We start from the raw sequence: 21,202 nt of genomic DNA, 5'->3' as shown, positions 1-21,202 counted from the left end.
GCGTGTTTAGTGAATTTAAATGCCTAAAAATCAGGTTTTAAAGAGTGACCCAGGAGAACGTAACCATGGCAACGAGTGACAAGAAAAAAATTATTCACCCTATTGTATAATTCGGGATGTTTGAGTATTTATTCGTCTCCTAATATACGATCCTTCACCCTGTAGTTCTAATCACAAAATAATTTGTATCATAATGGCTACCTATTATACTAACACAGACACCGTTAAGTTTGCGAAGAGCGCGAGGTCACCACACATTTGGTGCCATTTTACTTGTAAAATAATACTGAAACACCTATACTATATCATACCACGACAGCCCGCGGCTCATTTTCATCTTAAGAACCAACTTTCTGTAGATATTTTAATTGACAGAAGTCATGACGGTCATAAACTTGGACACAGCTGAAAGAAACGGTCAAGGCGCTACTAAATTAGTACGGAAGATGTGAGGTGAACGTGAGTAGTATTATATGCTCCATCTTGTACTTTTGGTTTAAAGTATCTGTGGCCTTTTCAAAATAACCAACAAGTAGAAAAAATATTTGAAATCAAAACGTTTTTATTTTTGTCGTTATAACTCGTTTACGAGAACTATCGCTATCGGACCCAGAAAACCGGTTTGAATTTAATCAATGAAGTAGCATTAAAGATTCCAAAGTGATCATTAAACGGGCTTCCTCAGTTAAGGGATCTATTGCCGTGACTATTGCCGTATTATTCCAAAACGTCGTTAAAAAGGTTTGAACTAGATTACTCAAAATGCGTTTGTAAATGAGGTCGGCGGAGGCGCTTGGGCGGCATTTTTTATTGAACCACGATGGTATCTCCTTCTTTTATTGATTTTTAAACTTGTTTTACATGCGTTTAAACAAACATCTTGCTTATAAATTTGTGTGTCTTAGTAGAGCCTACTTGTACAGGTCAACTCTGTCATCTATTTAGGTTAATACTTAATCGTTTTTTTCTTCAATTGTATTCAAAGTTGTCTTTTTAGGGTTCCGTAGCCAAATGGCAAAAAACGGAACCCTTATAGATTCGTCATGTCTGTCTGTCTGTCTGTCTGTCCGTCTGTCCGTCTGTCCGTCTGTCTGTCCGTCCGTATGTCACAGCCACTTTTCTCCGAAACTATAAGAACTATACTGTTGAAACTTGGTAAGTAGATGTATTCTGTGAACCGCATTAAGATTTTCACACAAAAATAGAAAAAAAACAATAAATTTTTGGGGTTCCCCATACTTCGAACTGAAACTCAAAATTTTTTTTTTCATCAAACCCATACGTGTGGGGTATCTATGGATAGGTCTTCAAAAATGATATTGAGGTTTCTAATATCATTTTTTTCTAAACTGAATAGTTTGCGCGAGAGACACTTCCAAAGTGGTAAAATGTGTGTCCCCCCCCCTGTAACTTCTAAAATAAGAGAATGATAAAACTAAAAAAAATATATCATGTACATTACCATGTAAACATCCACCGAAAATTGGTTTGAACGAGATCTAGCAAGTAGTTTTTTTTTAATACGTCATAAATCGCCTAAATACGGAACCCTTCATGGGCGAGTCCGACTCGCACTTGGCCGCTTTTTCTCATTAAACCATTTAAAAGCAAATCAAACAAACATGATGTGCCCTGGCGTTGCAACTATACAAGAAATCTAATTTTACGGTCATTTTTATGAAGATGACATTTACTTACAAATGAGACTTGTAGAACTGGGGACAAAATTGCTCCTCGATTAAGTTTTAGATGTCAAAATACTTCCCCTAGGCAAAATAAAGACGTTATTATTGAGAATCGTCGAAGGTTGGCGATGATATCGCAATTATTCCGATCACTTATCGAGGCGTGTCAATGTAACGTACGCATTAATTCCGTGTATCATTATATAAATACGTCACAAGTGGGTCGACGTCACACTGTTACGATCCGGTATCAATGCTTTGGGTATAAATAGCGTAAACGCCATGTTGAGGTGAAATGTTTCGGCTCGATTTGCATACGTTTTTGTCGTTTTTGCGCCATTTGAAGTACATATTACATTTCTTATGTTATTTTTTTGATCACATAACTTAATAACCTGTTTAATAAATGTCCGTGATATGTGTTTATTTTTGTTGCGTAGATTTTTTTATCTAACAACGCGAAATTAAACACAAGTAACAAGTAAATTGCTTAAATTTAGACCATACACAGATTTAGGTTATTATTTGTGCCTAAAAAGTAAGAATATTGGTGAAACTCTCCACTTTTAGATCAGCCTAAGTTGAGACCGGATATAATTGACATAGCCATTAGCCACAACAGTCCCGATTATAACTAACTCAACCTTCGGGAACATTGAGACAATTATCAGTGTGTGTATGACCCCATTGCCGTAACTATGTAATCTTAACCAACACCTAACATGAACATAGTGAACATGCCATGTGGGTGTTTCACCTTACCACGTGGCGCTTACGTCCTAAACGCAATGTCAATCGATATCGAGTAGCTACGTGTCTCTAAAACCGTCTAGTGCGTGCGGTACTGAGAATACTGAGCATAATGCTCGGTTTAGTCACGGTTTTCACAAGTGAATGGACGATACTTGGTGGTTGCGAAGTTTGGATCGTATTATGACTTTTAGATTCGCGATGTTGCGAAATGTATCTACCTATCTAGGATCTGAAAGTTTCACTTCGACACTTCACTTTAATTCGAGACAAAATAGTATTCGATTTTAGAACTTTTAATAATTTAGCTACAATGTGCATTAAGCACAGTCGACGTCAAAGCTATGTTCACAGTACACCTTACTCCTTTGTAATAAAGGCTAAAATTAAAACTGTACAATGTACGGTGTCTACTCTATCTTTGAATGTGTAAATTTGTAAAATGTAAATCTTTAACCATAAACGTTCAAAAATTAAAAAGCTCCTCTTTAAAACTACAAATCTCGTGAAAAACAGCCCGATCGTTTTAACTGAACATTTATCATTTTTAGGGTTCTATACCCAAAGGGTAAAAACGGGACCCTATTACTAAGACTCCGCTGTCCGTCCGTCCGTCCGTCCGTCTGTCACCAGGCTGTATCTCACGAACCGTGATAGCTAGACAGTTGAAATTTTCACAGATGATGTATTTCTGTTGCCGCTATAACAACAAATACTAAAAACAGAATAAAATAAAGATTTAAGTGGGGCTCCCATACAACAAACGTGATTTTTGACCGAAGTTAAGCAACGTCGGGCGGGGTCAGTACTTGGATGGGTGACCGTTTTCTTGCTTGTTTTTTGTTGATGGTGCGGAACCCTCCGTGCGCGAGTCCGACTCGCACTTGGCCGGTTTTTTGGAAACTTAACTTTTACGCGCCACAGCCTCAAGTTCTATCAAAAAAACGCGTTGAAAAGCGAAAATAGAACAGGTTTTTTGTGTCGTCCTTAACGGGTTGCGCTATCGATATCCTAGTAGAGATGAGTCAACGCGTGATCGTGACTCACTGGTGAGGTGATGGAAACATTCGACTTGAGTGAAATGTTGATTCCCTTTGTATTTGATATTGACAGCACTTTTGTTTTCATTTACACCTGGTTATGGAATTTGCCAAGTTATTCATACGTTTGTCATCGTAATCGTATAAAAAACGGCCAAGGAGAGAAGGTCGAATTTGTATTACCTATAGCATTTTAAAGTAGTATTCAAAATAACCTGAAGTCATTGTTTCACTACGGACTTGTCTTATTTTTTCTTCCTACACTATTCTTATTATAGGTACTACGTAGTTCACAAAAAAATAGAAACAAGCGTTGAAAGATGGTCTACAAATGCGCAACCAAAGCTACTTATGCCATGTGTATAAGTTTTAAAGTTGGCTCAAATTCAAGTATTTCATGAGTAATTGAGTAATCTGATATCACTCATTCATAAACATGTCGGTTTTACATCGGAACAGTCTTTAGAGTGCAATAATGCTTGGCTATGATGCATTTCAATTTTAACTTGGACGTGGTTTGGACTGAATGGAAAAGTAAGACGAATACCTAACTTACAAGATCATTCAATGTAAATCCTAAAATAAATACATAGTTGGTATTTTAGTTGGTTGGTTAGTTTGCTATTATTCAGAAATACCTATTTTATTCCAAAATGTTATCTTTAAAATCGTTGTTGCGCTTGTAAATTCCGACATGTGTACGATTTTGAAATTAAGGGCTGATTTAGACGATGCGAGAACTCGCATCCGAGTTTCATTACATTGCGGGTTTTGATCGGTCGGTTGAATTGGACGTAACCAACAGTCCGCAATGTAACTAAAATCGCATGCGAGATCGCGCGCCGTCTAAATCAGCCCTAAACTTTGTAAACGCTATGGTCTCATTCCTGAAAAATCGACATTTTAGTTAGGAATTGACAAACGCAACGAATTATTTCTATAATCTATATGGACACACTAGGCATAGTGACGTTAATCAATGGATTAAGAATTCTTTGAAATGTAAAAATGTACGTTTATACCGACAAAAAAATCGTTACTTTAAAAAAATATTCCAATCTTTTAGCGACAACCTTTCGACGTCACCCTGTAAAACGAAAACTCGCTTAAAAACCGCCACTCACCTATTGAAATACATAAGTACGTAGCCGAGCGACTCCATGTCGTCCCGCCGCGACTGCTCGATGCCGAGGTGGGCGTTTATCGACGCGTAGCGGGCCGTGCCTGAAACCATACACACTTTACCAACAAGTACTAACAAGTACTAACAACCACAGACAAGACATCCTCTAGACTGAGCATAGTAACGCTACCCCCTCTGCCACTCATACGGTAGATTTACTCCATCTTCGAGTCAATCCCGTGCCGTGATTGGTCCGTGTCTTTGAACGGACCAATCACGGCACGGGATTCACTCACCTCGTCCCCCCGCACCCCCGTATTTTTGGCAGCATCGGTTTCATGAAATAATTGCTTTAAACTCAGTCTAGAGGATTCCTAGTCTATGACTAACAACTCTTGGGAAATTTTACTGTTAAGGAAAATGAATACACGTTTTTGGACTGATGTTGACGAAGCAATGTTGGGATTCAGTTTTAGGAAATCCTTTGTTAGCGATTATTTTTGGAGGTTGTGTAAAATATTCATGGTAGGGCTTGTATTTTTGCAATGTTTTGGAATGTCAGCAGGCGTGGCTCACTCCGCGATTTCGCCGCTTTGCTACAGGTAGCTAAAAGTACATCCGTTCCACACCAATTTTGGTGGCTAGCCATAAGCCGCGCGTGGCGCTGTCGCCACCTAGTGGCCATATCTGTGCTGATCGTAACAGACACATTTTGTTAGAGAGTGAGTCTTCTGTACCTAGTACTATTATTTATTCTGTGATGTCAGTTAAATCTTATCATGATCATGTCATAAGCGGTATAAGCGCTACTAGTGACATTCCTACTCGTAAACTACACACTATATTACACAACATTTCAGTCAGAAGTCAATGACAAGATTTATTGTAACTGAGAATAGTAAAAGTCAATCACACCATAGCTCTTGTGAACTGACTTATACTTAGAACATTTAGGTATCGTCACATCGCATGTTATCGCAGTTTTTTATACTTCTCCAATTTAAGTGAATGCGTAGGCTTGTATAACTTATAAAAGCTACCGTTGAAAGTCACGCATCATTAGGAATCGATCTATTTACTAGCAAAGCCTTCCTGGTAACCATGGCGACAGGGCTGACACGCAACCTAACGATTTGTTGATATTGGGGCCATAAGGGTGCTGCAATCATGCCATTTCTTAGTCATGAAAGTGGGGGAACCTAAGGGTTGTCAGTCTTTGTATGTACCTACATTTACAGTAGCAACGTTTAATTTAATTTGAAAGGGTTGCCACGGTAAACAAATTGAAATGATTAATGACTAGTTACATTTATTGTGTCGCGTATGATTAAGTAATAGTGACAACCTAAATTACCATGAAAGAGTATGACTTATTTAATGGAAGAGTGACATGCGACATGTATTCATTAAAAAAAACTGGGTTTGGTAATAAATTATCCTTTGTTGAACCTGATCACAATTTATGAATCATTAATAAAATTTTCTCGGATCAACCAACAACACTCCATGGACTTTACCTGAAAATACTTTTTGTCAATCATTTGCATCCTGCCCTATTTGGACAACAGTCCATGTTTACTTCAAATAGTTCGAATAAAATAAACTGTTACAACAAATACATATACCTATTGTGACCGTGACTCAAACACTTAATCCATCCAATAGGTGGGTAGTAGAATGTACTCTAAGTAAGATTCGCGAGGCCACAGTGTCGGCCGATGCCCATCAGGAAGTTGTCCGGCTTGATATCATGTTGGCTGATCATTAACAAGTGTGACACTCACCGGTAAGGTTCTTGTCCTCGCGGTAGATGTGCGCTCGGGAGCGCAGGTCGCGGAACTTCTTGGCGAGGCCGAAGTCGATCATGTACAACTTGTTGCAGTGGCGGCCGATGCCCATCAGGAAGTTGTCCGGCTTGATGTCATGTTGGCTGATCATTAACAAGTGTGACACTCACCGGTAAGGTTCTTGTCCTCGCGGTAGGAGATGTGCGCGCGGGAGCGCAGGTCGCGGAACTTCTTGGCGAGGCCGAAGTCGATCATGTACAGCTTGTTGCAGTGGCGGCCGATGCCCATCAGGAAGTTGTCCGGCTTGATGTGATGTTGGCTGATCATTAACAAGTGTGACACTCACCGGTAAGGTTCTTGTCCTCGCGGTAGGAGATGTGCGCGCGGGAGCGCAGGTCGCGGAACTTCTTGGCGAGGCCGAAGTCGATCATGTACAGCTTGTTGCAGTGGCGGCCGATGCCCATCAGGAAGTTGTCCGGCTTGATGTGATGTTGGCTGATCATTAACAAGTGTGACACTCACCGGTAAGGTTCTTGTCCTCGCGGTAGGAGATGTGCGCGCGGGAGCGCAGGTCGCGGAACTTCTTGGCGAGGCCGAAGTCGATCATGTACAGCTTGTTGCAGTGGCGGCCGATGCCCATCAGGAAGTTGTCCGGCTTGATGTGATGTTGGCTGATCATTAACAAGTGTGACACTCACCGGTAAGGTTCTTGTCCTCGCGGTAGGAGATGTGCGCGCGGGAGCGCAGGTCGCGGAACTTCTTGGCGAGGCCGAAGTCGATCATGTACAGCTTGTTGCAGTGGCGGCCGATGCCCATGAGGAAGTTGTCGGGCTTGATGTCGCGGTGGATGAAGCACTTGCAGTGGATAAACTCCACGCGGCCAAGCATTTGGTCTGTTGATGTGAAAAGAAATTACTAACATGCCTAAAATGAACATGAGTGGGTAGGGGCAGGGATCGGAACCGGTTTTTTGCAAAAACTTAGAAATAACCATATTTTTCGAATTATTTTATACTCGAAATGTAGGACTCAGTTGTGTATTTAGGTTACGACTTCGTATTATTAGATTGCCCGATTAGAAATGAAGTAATTAGCAAAGAACGAAAAAATACCGTTTCCGTTCCCATACAAAAAATACCGGTATCCGATCCCTGGGTAGGGGTACAATCCCACGCAAATCGACCGCCAACTTTGTAAGCAGGGTCACTGCCAACTAGGCTAATTATATAATAAAACTAACGTTCAAAAGCAGATTCATATGTAGTTATTTTTGTTTTGTTAATGTTTTTTGAAGAGAAGATATAACTAAAATTGAAATAGTGCCTATTCAATAAAATAAAAACAATTTAAAAAGCCAGATTCTTAATCCATAATATCATAATCACTATTAGTTAAATTGAGTAGATTATTTTGTTATCAATTTATAGTACCTACCTATACACAGAGTCACAGACTGCAACTGTGCCAACATATATTGATATCTTTGTCTTGTCTACATTTTATATCTTTTACACACAAATGAATCTTTATCACATAAGCAACTTATTGACTTGATTGATTTTCAGGTGAATAAAAGATATATAAATCCACACAGCACACTGATACAAACCTGCCAGCATCAGCACAGTCTTGATGGTGAACTGGCGCGAGCAGAAGTTGAACAGATCCTCGAGGGACGGGCCCAGCAGGTCCATCACCAGGATGTTGTGGTCTTTCTCGTAGCCATACCATCTGGAACAAAACATATCATTAGGATATTGTTCCAATAACTTGATCGTTTTTGAGAGGATGTAGTTGGGAAAACCTAAAAATAAAATTAACAGTCAAAAGGTTATTAATTCAGTAGCAAATTTTTGACACTGGCGTTCAAGGGATTAATAGTGGTTTTTATGGTGAAACATTTGTAACAGTCCCTTTAAGTTCCCTTATTAAACCACATAGATTAATTTTTAATTTAATAAAACGCAAAGAAGACCGTGGTTATATCAACACCGTAAGTTAAAATACATGTAGTAAGTGTTACTTATATTTATTTTGATAGTTTTTTTCAGGAGAAACAGAATTGATAATAAAAATTTGGTAAATTCATAAATCAATTAAAAACTAAGATGAAATTGAGCAATTCTCAAAAAGTGTGTACATTTCGATCACATCTTAGATTTATATAAAAAATGGTATGCTGGTAAAGTACAAAAGCTGAACAACTTCCACCACATTTCCCAAAATGTCCCAGAAAGTTTCTAAGAAACATTCCTTGATTGTTACCAAATGCGTAAGGAAATCTGGTAACAATAAAGGAATGTTTCTTAGAAACTTTCTGGGACATTTTGGGAAATGTGGTGGAAGTTGTTCAGCTTCATGTACTTTACCAACATACCAATTTTTACCAGAAATCTAAGATGTGATCGAAATGTACAAACTTTTTGAGAATTGCTCATATAATGACAACAGCAGAAACAATTAAACTATCCTAGGCACAATTGTTTACAGACTTTACAGATATGGTTAGTAATTTGCCGGAAAAATACATAATCAGTACAATATTAATAATGCACTAGGCCTTCATGGCCTTAACAATTTCCCATGCAAATTGTGAAAGTTAATCTAATCTTGGCACATTTATATACATTGTCAAGATTTTATTTTATCATAATTGGTTTTATGAATAATCTTGACATGGCAATTTATAAATTTTAGGATAAAAGAATATAAAAACTACTCTATTTACAGACAAGTGATTTTCTCATTCTAAAGGCTTCGTCACACAGGCGCGTTTTCTCGGCCCGCGCCCGGAAAACACGCCTGTGTGACGAAGCCTTTAGATAGGTAAAGTATAATCGACCACCCCTTTAGCACTCCTAATTAGAGATGCCACGAATATTCGGCAACTATTCGGTATTCGGCCTATTCGGCCACTTTGCCGAATATTCGGTATTCGGCCGAATGTTGCCTACTATTCGGCCGAATACCGAATATCTGTTGCACCTACTTAAAAAGAAAAATTGGACAATAAAAATAACCAAAACTATGTAGGAATATTTAGAATGTGCTCTTGGAAAGTTGTTAAATGACTGTTTTTTGACAATTTGTTGATTAAATTATTTTTATCATGAGTGTTTTGTTTGACTCTATTCATTAATACTGTTCAACAAAAATATATTTTAGCTAACGTCATCTAACGTTGAGCTTTGTTAGCAATCAGTTTTCATAATAATTGTGACTCAAAATGTTCGCATTTCATGCCGAATATTCGGTATTCGGCCGAGAGAGGGGCCGAATATTCGGTATTCGGCCAAAACCACTATTCGGGGCATCTCTACTCCTAATGATTAATTTTAATTTACAAGTTGTACATTTTGAAATAATGCACATGTTATATGTTTATAGTATAGTATTTGTACGCCACTATTGGCAGAGCATGGTTATACTATGAAACCTATGTAAGATCATTGTACTTGTGTTTTCACAAATAAAGAACCTCTCTCTCTCTCTCTTTCTCTCACTTAAAACGGCGACCCGCCGGTGGCCCGCGAACATAACACTTGCGGCCCGCGAGCCTCCCTGGCTATTTTGTATGTAATATTGACAAACGACAATGTCTGATAAAGTCGTAAATATTAATAAAGTACGGCCCGCGTCAACTACATTAACTACTATGTGGCCCTTGGCTGCTAAAAGGTTGCCGACCACTGCCTTAGAAAATGAACAAAAGTCATCACCTAATTAGTCAAAGTTAATAGTATATTTATGATACTAATGGCCCAGCCATCCCAGCATGCAGGCATTCATAATATTACTACTAATACTAATAGCTATAACTAATGACCTGTGCCTGATTGATAACCTATTTGATAGCACACCAGAATATTGTTTAGAAAGTTCCATTATTTGGTGAATATGTTTGTTATATTTATAGACCTGTTATTGATTTCATGTAAATATACTTGTTCTGATGAAGGAACTTATTTCATATCATAATAATTGTCATCTGATATATTTATTATGATAATATTAAAGTAAACAATACTTACAACAGAAAACGGATTGTGCAGAACACAACCAAAATTCAAATTTATTATTTTGTGATGACATGGTAATTTTACAAACAAAATTAGACAATCGTTGGGTGACTTATGTACAGATAGAGAGAGAGAGATGTCTTTACACACATGATTTAAAATTTCTAACCCCACCTCACCTCAGTATCAGTCATCAAACATCAAATCGCCGTTTGATGACAAAAACACCCGTATTCCGAATGAAAGAAAAGCGACATTTACATCAAGGATCGTTTCAGATATGAGGTTGAGTAAGTATAGCGACGAAATGTAACGCTAGTCACATTGAATGTTCTTTTTTTATTAGTTATCAACATTTTCTGTAGATAAGTGATAATTTACCCTCCAGTACCATCGGTCCACTTTCCCAATCTGTCTACTTTACCAAAGGGTCCTTTTTCGCGATCTGTGTACTTTACCAAACGGTCCACTTTCGCGATGTGTCCACTTTACCATCGGTCCACTTTCCCGGTCTGTCTACTTTGCCAAACGGTCCACTTTCCCGATCTGTCTACTTGAGCACGTTGTCTACTTTCGACATTGGTTCACTCGTTTCGTAGCATAGTACCAACTTCGCGAACTTTCATTTGGCGATTCGCGAAATGTTTTTTTTTTACACGCAAACCACCAGTTTCTCAGAATACCAAAAACGCTAAGTGCCAACATAATGCCAAGTCAATATGTTTCAACCACAGAGGACCGACATATCGGTATTGTAACAGGTGCGAGTGAGACACCGTCATTGTTCTGACAGTATTTAATCAAATATAACTGATTGCGTTGCAGCAAATTACCGTTTTGTGACTACAACGAACAAAATGTCTGGGATCATTCCAGTAAACAATATCCCATGAAAAACATTTCATGTAAAATGTTGCCAAGACGAAACCACAAGGCTCGGACTGTCAAAAAGTTATCAGATATCTTGTGGAGCCAAACTCTGCAAGCCCTAACATGACAAACTCTACACCTTAGTCAACATATGTGGCTTGGCCGTTTCGCTACCGTCACATGGGCGGAAGGTGAAGTCTATTCATAATTTTTTATTATACAATAGTTTTTGTAGTAACAAAACGGCCATGCCACGTATTTTGACTAAGGTGTAGAGTTTGTGATGTTAGGGCTTGTAGAGTTAGAAGCTTGGCTCTACAAGATATTTGATAACTTTTTGACAGTACGAGCCTTGTGGTTTCGTCTTGGCAACATTTTACATGAAATGTTTTTCATGGGATCGGAAAAGCGGACCATTTGGTCAAGTAGACCAATGACGAAAGTGGACCGATCGGTAATTAGACGGATCAGGAAAGTGAACCGATCGGTAATTAGACGGATTGAGAAAAGCAATTAGGCAGATCGAGAAAGTAGGCCGTTTGGTAAAGTAGACAGATTGGGAAAATGGACCGATGGTACTGGAGGGTAATTTATGACTTGATGCATTTGATAATATAACAAGTTTTTGGCAAAAATTTCATTTTTGGTACAAGCTTTTATCGCTGACTGTACTTTTCTTACGACAGACAACTAATACTCATCGAGACAATTCTAAAAACTAACACAATTAGGTTGCGTTGTTTCATCACAGAGTTCCTATGGCCACCTCCTGTCTCCATCATCAGATCAGCTTGATGGTACCATAATATTGCATTGTCACCCGACTTACATGTGTATGCAAAATTTCAGCGTAATCGGAAACTGGGAAGTGGATCAAATTTAACTTGCAAGATTCCATTACATAGTTACATACAGGTCGACCTAATAAAAGCGTGTTAATAAAATAGGGTATGTGTGTTAGTTTTCGTCCAGCTCTAGTTTTCTTGAGGAAATTTGAACATAAACCAAATTTGAACACAAATTGGTAGGTATTGCAATCCTTAATGTCAAAACAATATATCTATCTAGACATAAAAATGATATTTCGCTAGTAGAAAATTAAAAATCAAATATATTATTTGCGAATCTGTCAAGTGGACGAAAACTAGAGCATGGACGGAAACTAGCGCATAGACCCTATATGATTTAAATCTATCACTTAAACTTACCTTATGTGTGGTATCCCGATGCCCCCTTGGAGCATCTTATACACTCTACTTTCATAGAGAAGTTGGGGGTGTCTCGCCTTTATAGATTCTACCTTCACTGCTACCTCCTACAACAAACAAGACGTCATTTACTTTCAAGAGTACAACAAGCGGACTTAATGCCACTATAGGCAATATATTCCTGTCTACCTTAGGGCATCAAGGTGGGTGCAGTGAGAAATAAACAAAAAAATGTACCTACATTTTATGAAAAGTAAAATTTCTACATAAATATAAAATGTATTACTTATAAGACATACAGATTTGTCAGTAGGTGTTTCCGCATAGTATTAAATCAAAAAAACATTCTTTATGCCTCTTTGGTATAAATGAATAGAGAGATTATAAAAATTGCATGTTTTATTCTGTCCCATCACCCAGGAGACAATAGTAGCATAGTTTCTTAGAATAGCTTCTGTACCATGTTCTACAAACGTGCTTAGTAGATGTCCCATTACGGAAAGGCCTTATAACTACCAAAAAATTCAAGTTTGGTTCATTTAAATACGAAATAACTAGTATTTTAAGAGTGACCCAGGAGACCGTAACCATGGCAACTAGTGACAAGAAAAAGTTGATTCGCACTATTAGCAACACATTTTGTTTTAATAATATTGATTTAACCCATTATTAAGACCATGTAGTGCACTTGATTGTCCTCGAAAATTAGAATTAGTACAAATGAGTTAAATTAGGGAACTGCCTTTTGTTGTAACAATTCTGATTCTGATATATCCTCTAGCTGGGTAGACAACAAAACAGGCAATTTTGATATGTCAAAATAGAATGGAATAGAGTATAGACCTTTTTATAGGCCTCTGGGTGGCCAAAAGTTAACACATTCACTCCAAGACTAAAAACGGCACACTACCCCAGAAACCGGTTGTCTAGCGGGTTGGTAGCAAAGTTCACGAGCGCCCACCAGGTGGGTTCCTGGCAGTGAATGAGTTAATATATCAATGGCATTTGTTTTAAAATGTTAGAATTGCAGTGGTGGTGGTGTAATGAAATGGTAAAATTAACTTTTACCTTTTATTATGCTAATAGACAATGTAGACCTAGAAATTAACATAATAGAAAGTAATCATTAAATTAAAATTTGTCAAAAAGAAGCATAACCCATATTAAAGACAAATTCGTGAGATTAGATCCTTTTCATAAAGGTACATCTGAGTAACAAACATGTTTTGCTTCTATTCTTATAGGCCCATAAACTGGTTTTGATCCGTGACAGATGTTAGTGACAGGACACAAGCAATTATTAAACCAATGGTCCATGGAAACAGGAACTACTAGCCATAAAACCTGATCAAGCATGTTAACTTTGTTCGTTTTTTTAGCATTAGAAAGAACTTGCAAGAAGGTAAGTGATCTTGACATGTCTTTTAATTGAAAAACGCTTTTTAAAAATCAAAAACTATTACTTATGAAAGCAGAAGAATATAAATGATCGTATTAGATTCATAATTGTTACATATTTGCCGTAACTTATTTTTAAAATGTGTTTTTCAATTAAAAGACACATCAAGAATTTTTGCCTTATTTCTAATGCTAAAAAAACGAACTATAAGTAAATAAATAAATGTATGAAGAATCAGAAACACCTGGGAGTGTGGAAATTTATCAGTGCTGGGATTAGAGGGGTTAAGAAAAGGAAATTCCCAGATGGTATGATTCAAGCAGTAATTAATACATTGATCACTAAATAACAAATAAGAATAAATGAATGACCTACAAAAAAACCTACAGCTAAACACGACAGTCGTAAACACTTCGTCTACACAGATTATTACTGCGATTTTTATTATTTTTCACAATGTTAATGATTGAATGCTGAAAATACTTAAACAAAATCTGAAATATTTTGGAAACAAGGCTATTCTTATACAGATTCTGACCCAATTCACTTGTAAACTATCATTGTGCAATACCAACACTAAACCTAAGCTTTCGTATTGCGATATGTAACATGGCAAAACATGTTTTTTTATGACTATAGTGGAAAATATCACTAAAATAATGAAAGAAACTACGATTATAAAGGTGATCGTGTTACTAACACAGTCATTTTTGATGACAAAGGACTTTTACAAGTTTCGATCGAGGCTCTGGGCATATTGTGGTAGCCCAAATAAGTTACGTAAATCAACCACGGACGACACAGCTGTATAGAACATAGGACAACAGTGTGTCATCAAAACACCCAGTAAATACGCCAAGAATACGCCCTACCCGCCATCTTCAAGAACAAATACCCGAAATACTAACAGCCTGACATAAAAGTTAGCCATATACGAAGTACATAAAATAATTATAAACTCGGAAATTTACCTCTCCATCGTTGATATTTATTGCTAAAAATATGTCTCCGAAGCTTCCACCTCCAATTTTGCGGACGACGTTGTATTTATTAGCTATAATTACATGTTTCCTGGCTATCAACATGCGTTCGAAGGTAGCCATTTTCTTTTGCCTTCATCACTTGTAGTCACTAAATTTATAAAACATCCATCACACCGAGCAGATTTGTCACAACACTTTTGTAATTTAGGGTTTGTAACTATTGAAAAACACAATACGACGTACAAATACTAAGGAAAACTGCATAAAATCATTTTTAATCGAAGTCTAGAGACAATGTCGTCAGCCTATCTACCGTGACGTCACAATGGCAGTGATGCCAGCTACAAGAGAAGCAAAAAATCTACCTGGATTGGGAATGTTGCCATATACACAATGTAAAATCCTACCACTTTTAGTAGATTTCAGCAGATTTTTCGAAATAGAATTTACCATTTATAAAATAATTAAATTAAATTATCTTCTACTTCTTGAATAAATATAAGACGTTTGAAAATTTCAAAAACATAAAAATCATTCATCTCTTTCTAGCAAAGCAAAACACGGAGTGCGAGTGGGACGAATGATTTATTTTGGCATGATTTTGGCAATACCTAACTGAACGGTATCAGTACGAATGAATCGAATGATGCTACTAGTATATAGTAGTACTAGTATACTGCAGCTGCAACTAAGTGATAAGTGAAACAGTCCTAATCACGTTTTTGTGCTAATATTGGCATTTATTTTTTCATCTATCACTATCAGTTATCACATTTTATCAACATAAACAGATAGGTATGATAAGGTAGAAAGATGTCAATATCAATTCTACAATGAACATCATCTTCAAATAGTAGAATTATGGGAGTATTACTGCAAAAGCAAGATACATCATGAAAGTAGGTCACAGATCTACTGAAGCATTGTAAAACGGTTTTTTTTCTCAGTAATAGCAAAGAATAGCAGGTACCTAAGCATTCCTAGTTGTAGTTTCTGTTTTAACTATAACAGTGCTTACTATGTATAACAGTACTAATACAAGAGAAGAGACAGATTTTTATCCACGCATTCCTGAGGTTCAAAGGAGAAATGTTTTATGACTTTTGGTCAAATTCAGCATTTTTTTTGTGTGTGTATGTGCGTTTCCTGCACACGACATATTATGTTTTTACATCTTGAAAAACAAAAGTAAAGTTTATTCATTTATTTACAGATACATTTTGTGAGTTTCCTTTAACACTTTAATGTCTGTCAGTTCTGTCACATACTAGCAGTGTCGCAGCCAACAAGCGGTTTTTCACAAGAATTGACATTATCTCTAAAACAAGTCCGATTTCAGAAAACTTTTTTGACATTTTAGTCTCTAAATGCGGTCAAGAATAATACACCTTTAAAATCTGACAGGGTATTCAATCCCATAAAAACTATAAGACATTGACATCGAGTTCTGATGAAATGAAAATGATAAATTAAAAAGTGCCTCATACTCTTCAGAAACACAATCAGTCTCTAAATGCGGTCAAGAATAATACGCCTTTAAAATCTGACAGGGTATTCAATCCCATAAAAACTATAAGACATTGACATCGAGTTCTGATGAAATGAAAATGATAAATTAAAAAGTGCCTCATACTCTTCAGAAACACAATCATAGGATACAATCAATGTTAATGAATGAACGTCAAATGAAATAGCCATTTAAGGAGTTTTTCTACTTCCATACTTTTATTTGTCATTTAAAGGGTCGTGCACACACCTTTAAAACCCTACTTTATAGTTACCAAGACAAGTCTTTAGTCTATTCCTCAAAAAAGAATTTGTGCACACACGCAGTATCTTTTTGGCGATTTTACGATACTTCGTGTAATGACCACTTAAAAAATATTGAATGAAATACAGTGTTGCCAACCTTATTTTAAATATCATCTCTGACAAATAAGTGAACCATAGACATGGTTTTTTTTTAATTTCATTCATTTATTCATTCTTTTCCCGCCAGTACCCTCCATTTTTGCTACTTCTTGGATTAAAAATATTTGTTAAATTTACAATTTTCGTTCAAAGTGCTTGGTCGTAGAAAAAATATTGTATGCAACATCTTTAACTGAGTCAAAAAATACTTGTGGCGTCTTTATTAACAATTTTCGGCTTCACCTCAAAATTGAAAAAAATACTCACGCCACTCGCCTTTTTTGACCCCTCTTAAACAACGGTTGCATAAAATACTATTACTCAAGTAATTTCATGTAACTATTTGCAAGAAGTTTACAAATACATTGGAAAATATTTATGGGAATTCTGTTGGCAATGTTCATATTTAATTTCAGTTTCCAAACTGCTCAACAAGTCACTTCATGTGGTATTAGTAACCTTCTAAAACAATGATAGGGAATAATTAAAGAACCATAAGGTCACTGATCAATAAATTGACAACCAACCTTCAATTACTTTGTCATGGTAAGATTTTCTAAGATTCTAGTACCTATCTAGGCCACATCAAGTGCCTGTTAAAAGTGATAACATTGTATTGTATAGACAGTTTTTTTTCCGAGACATTGAGAAAGTTTATCTCACGCATGTATATAAATCGCATACTGTAGGTAGAAACAGAATGTATGCAAATGACAATAGAAAAGTAAATTCATCAACGTACGGCTATTCGAGTGGTCACATGAGCACTTGTAACTAATTATCGTCTGTAAAATATGACACCTGCAAACTAACATTATTGTTTTCGTAGGTTTTGCTAACATAGGCTTCCTATACCCCCCCTCCAACTATGCCAAGGTAAACGCGATACATGACGCGTGGAAGCACTAAAAACATGTCTCAAAGTATCCTCTAAACATGTAGATTAGATTAATATACCTCGCCATTTGAGATGTTGATCGCCAAATATATGTCACCAAATGATCCACCACCGATTCTTCTCACGACCTTATATTTTCCAGTAATCAATATTTCCTTCCTTGAGACCATGAAAGACATCTTGAAGGGTTTTTTAGTTTTTCACGGTTATAGCACAATATTTATATTTCGAATTCACAAAATTACGCAATGGCGCAATAAAAACAATGATAGAATTCCGAGCTACATTTTACGATACTGTGACGGAATCCATGGATGAATGGACGTCGCGGTACGTTCTGAATACAATCTCGTGCCGACGGCAAAATTATTGATCCTGAAGAAATTAACTTCAAAAATGTAAATATGTACAAAAAACCAAAAAAAGAATGCAAGAAAATGTTAATTATACTTAATTTGATAACAACATGCTTGAATTTAAGCTTTGATTATCAATAACCAATACATTTGATGTTGATATCATGGAAAAAGGTTAACCATTTTCAACAGAAATTGAATAGTTTCTGAACGTGCCAGTTCAATAATGTTGCCAGTACGAAGTGACCTAATTAATTTCTTTTTGGTAGAAATTATGCTTACTTTCGAAATAATTTTTTTTATCAAATCGCGCAGCTAGCTAGAATAGTTATTATTTGATATAATGAAGTGGTTGTTTACCACTCGTGCTAATACTGAGAGTTGAGACCCGAGCAAGAAAAACAACCGTAGTACTGAATCACGAGCGTAGCGAGTGTTCAAAAAGTGAACCTTTTACTTTTCACCACCACGAGTTAAATACTAGCTGTAATGTAAATATCTAGAAAACAAAGAACTGACATTATTTTCAATACACTTCACAAAATGTGGCTTTCCACTGAGAAGGGTCGTTATGCTTCATGTGTATAAGGACCCTTCTGAGACGGAAAGCCACAAATTCTTTATTATGCACGCTCCGTTACCCAATTAGCTGTTTTTATTTAATTCCATAGGTGGGAAACAAGCATACAGACCTGTGCCTGTAGGTAGGTGGTATATATGTGATGACTGTAAAACTATCTATAACTATAACAGGGGTTCCCAAAGTTTACTGAGCTGCTACCCACCTAACCAATTTCTTCATTTGGCATATTATTATGCATATAATAGTCGCTCGTGACCCACCACTAGACTTGCGACCCATAGTTTGGGAAATGCTGAAATGCTGATGTATAAAACTCATAAGTCATCAGATAAAACAATTTCGATCTAAGTAAATCTACATATTTTGAGGTGCCTTTATTGGCGCAAAGTGTAAATGTCAAGATTAAGCTTCCAATGCAGCCCACAAGATGGCAGAACCTACAATGCACAAGAAAACGTACGTGAACTGTATGTAGAGGGCAACTCTTGCTTTGGTGTGAAGTGTCAATGTATAGTTTATGTTTCCACTTCAGGTCACAAGACCTTCCAACGCGCACAACCCCTATTGCTGAATTTAGTCTCTAATGTGTGAGGAACATGCTGTCTTCATGATACCAAATGTATATGGCCAGGATATCAGTTCTAGGTTCTAGTTTTAGATAGTCATTACCAGGCTACCAGAAGCATACTACACAACTGCACAGGTAAACAATATTGGGTGACTTATATTTCATAGATCTATCACAAAACTCAGCTAAATTTTGTCTCTATCTAACATAGAGAATGTCAAAATGAATGGTGTTAATGAATAATGCCAATAGTGACCCAAGACAGTAGAGTTAGAGTAGATTTTGGGTTGGTTTTATTTCTTTATGTTCTTGGTTGTATCTTATAAGGGTTGTGACAATTATGAGTGACTCTGTGGACCACAGCTAACCTAACCATTGACAAATAAGTAAGCTTATAAGTGCTCACACTGCTCACTCTGAACAAGTTTTCTTTATATATCTAAACCTTCCTCAAGAATCACTCTTTTGATTGGTGAAAACCGCATGATTATGTTCAGTAGCTTTTGAGTTTATTGCAAACATATAGACGCGGCGGGAGACTTTGTTTAAGGTTTAGTAGTATGGGAAGCATGGTAAAACATTATTAATAAGTTTAAAACCCACTTAAAATGTAATTCTTCATTCATCTTCCTCGCATTATCCCGGCTTTTTGCCACGGCTCATAGGAAAGGAACCTGGGGCCTATTGCATAACATTTTACAACTCATAATACAAGCGGACACCTCTTTTCATTCCCTTTTATTAGAAAGAGACTTCCGCTTGTATTATGAGTTGTAAAATGTTATGCAATAGGCCCCTGGGGTCCGCTTAAAATGTTATTACTTATTAAGCTTTAATCTTATTACAAATATTTTTTTGCAATGCTTGGTTGAAACTTATCATAAAAGATTATTATCTTTGTATGGAGTAAGCACTTGCCAAATGTGTGTATAATTCAGGGTCCCTTTGTTTCCTATAAAGTTTTTAGTCATAATATTGTATTGTTTGTCATATTATCATTAGTCCTAAAACTGAAACCGTTAACTTTTCAGGATTTTCTTAAGGGTATCCTCTAGATTGCCATAAAACAAACCGAACCTAACCAAGGTTTGTTTTATGGCAATCACTTTTTTTACCAAATAAAAAATGAAAAAGTTAATCACATTACAAGTGTTATTTAGTTTTTACTGACTTTCTCTCTTTACCTTGAGGCAACATATCTGATTCACATAAAATAACATGAGTAGATATTGATAAAGGGCTTTTTCTTATTAAAGTATTTTTTATTTATATATCCACATATTTAACTTTGGCTAATGTATACACAGTTGCGGCCTTCTAATTACCCACAAAAGAAACAAAACAAAAATTCACTGTCATTATTTTATACAAATCAATAAGGATGTTAGAAAATACTAAGAGCTAAAATCTTTGTTGTTCAAAATGTTATTTGCAGTGAATCATTGATTTGTTTGCTAGACCGTAGGTATCTATGACCTCAATCTCGCCGTTCGGTGCGTCTGTCCCCCAATTATACCTGAATCCTTGACTAAACTAAAATCTAGGTTACATTTTGACAACTGTGCGAATCGAAAATCGGTTTCACAATGGGGTGCATTTCACAAATGTTTTAACTGAAATATAAACTCTACTTACCTGTCCATCTCCTACAGCTACCGCCAAATAGATATCTCCGAAAGATCCTCCGCCTATGCGTCTTATAACTCGATACCGATCGTCAATAAAAAGCTCTTTTTTGAAAGACAGCATCTGCTGAAACGTTGGCATTGTGACAATTTTATTGTTCAACTAAGATAAACTAACTTTACTAAGACTATTACGACTCGAATTCACACTAAAACTATTATTTTAAACACGCTAACATTTCCATTTATTTTGAATATTATTTACTAATGAAAATGAACTGAAAATAATGACAGATGGACAGATGATACTACGGTTAACCGACCGCATCAAATACGTCACTTTCAGATTCCTGAGTGGCGCTAGTATCTACGCCAACTTCTGTAGTGCGAGTGAGAA

General features: G+C 36.6%; 1 protein-coding gene across 1 annotated transcript in view; it reads right to left on the bottom strand.

The window, feature by feature from the left end:
• LOC134657571 (casein kinase I-like) overlaps positions 1 to 18,000 on the bottom strand; it is a 34,378-nt gene extending 16,378 nt beyond the window's left edge. Inside the window, exons 1-5 of the mRNA XM_063513147.1 lie at positions 17,733 to 18,000; positions 12,483 to 12,589; positions 7,995 to 8,116; positions 7,084 to 7,278; positions 4,600 to 4,699 (exon numbers count right to left, since the gene is read on the bottom strand). Coding sequence (XP_063369217.1) covers positions 4,600 to 4,699; positions 7,084 to 7,278; positions 7,995 to 8,116; positions 12,483 to 12,589; positions 17,733 to 17,852 — 644 coding nt within the window. The 5' untranslated portion in view covers positions 17,853 to 18,000. The remainder of the gene's footprint in view (positions 1 to 4,599; positions 4,700 to 7,083; positions 7,279 to 7,994; positions 8,117 to 12,482; positions 12,590 to 17,732) is intronic.
• Positions 18,001 to 21,202: the final 3,202 nt, after the last annotated feature.

Source organism: Cydia amplana, chromosome 20, assembly GCF_948474715.1.
Source record: "Cydia amplana chromosome 20, ilCydAmpl1.1, whole genome shotgun sequence".
Taxonomy (NCBI): Eukaryota; Metazoa; Arthropoda; class Insecta; order Lepidoptera; family Tortricidae; genus Cydia; species Cydia amplana.
The sequence above is the reverse complement of the archived record's forward strand: the minus strand, read 5'-3'. Positions and strand labels throughout refer to the sequence as shown.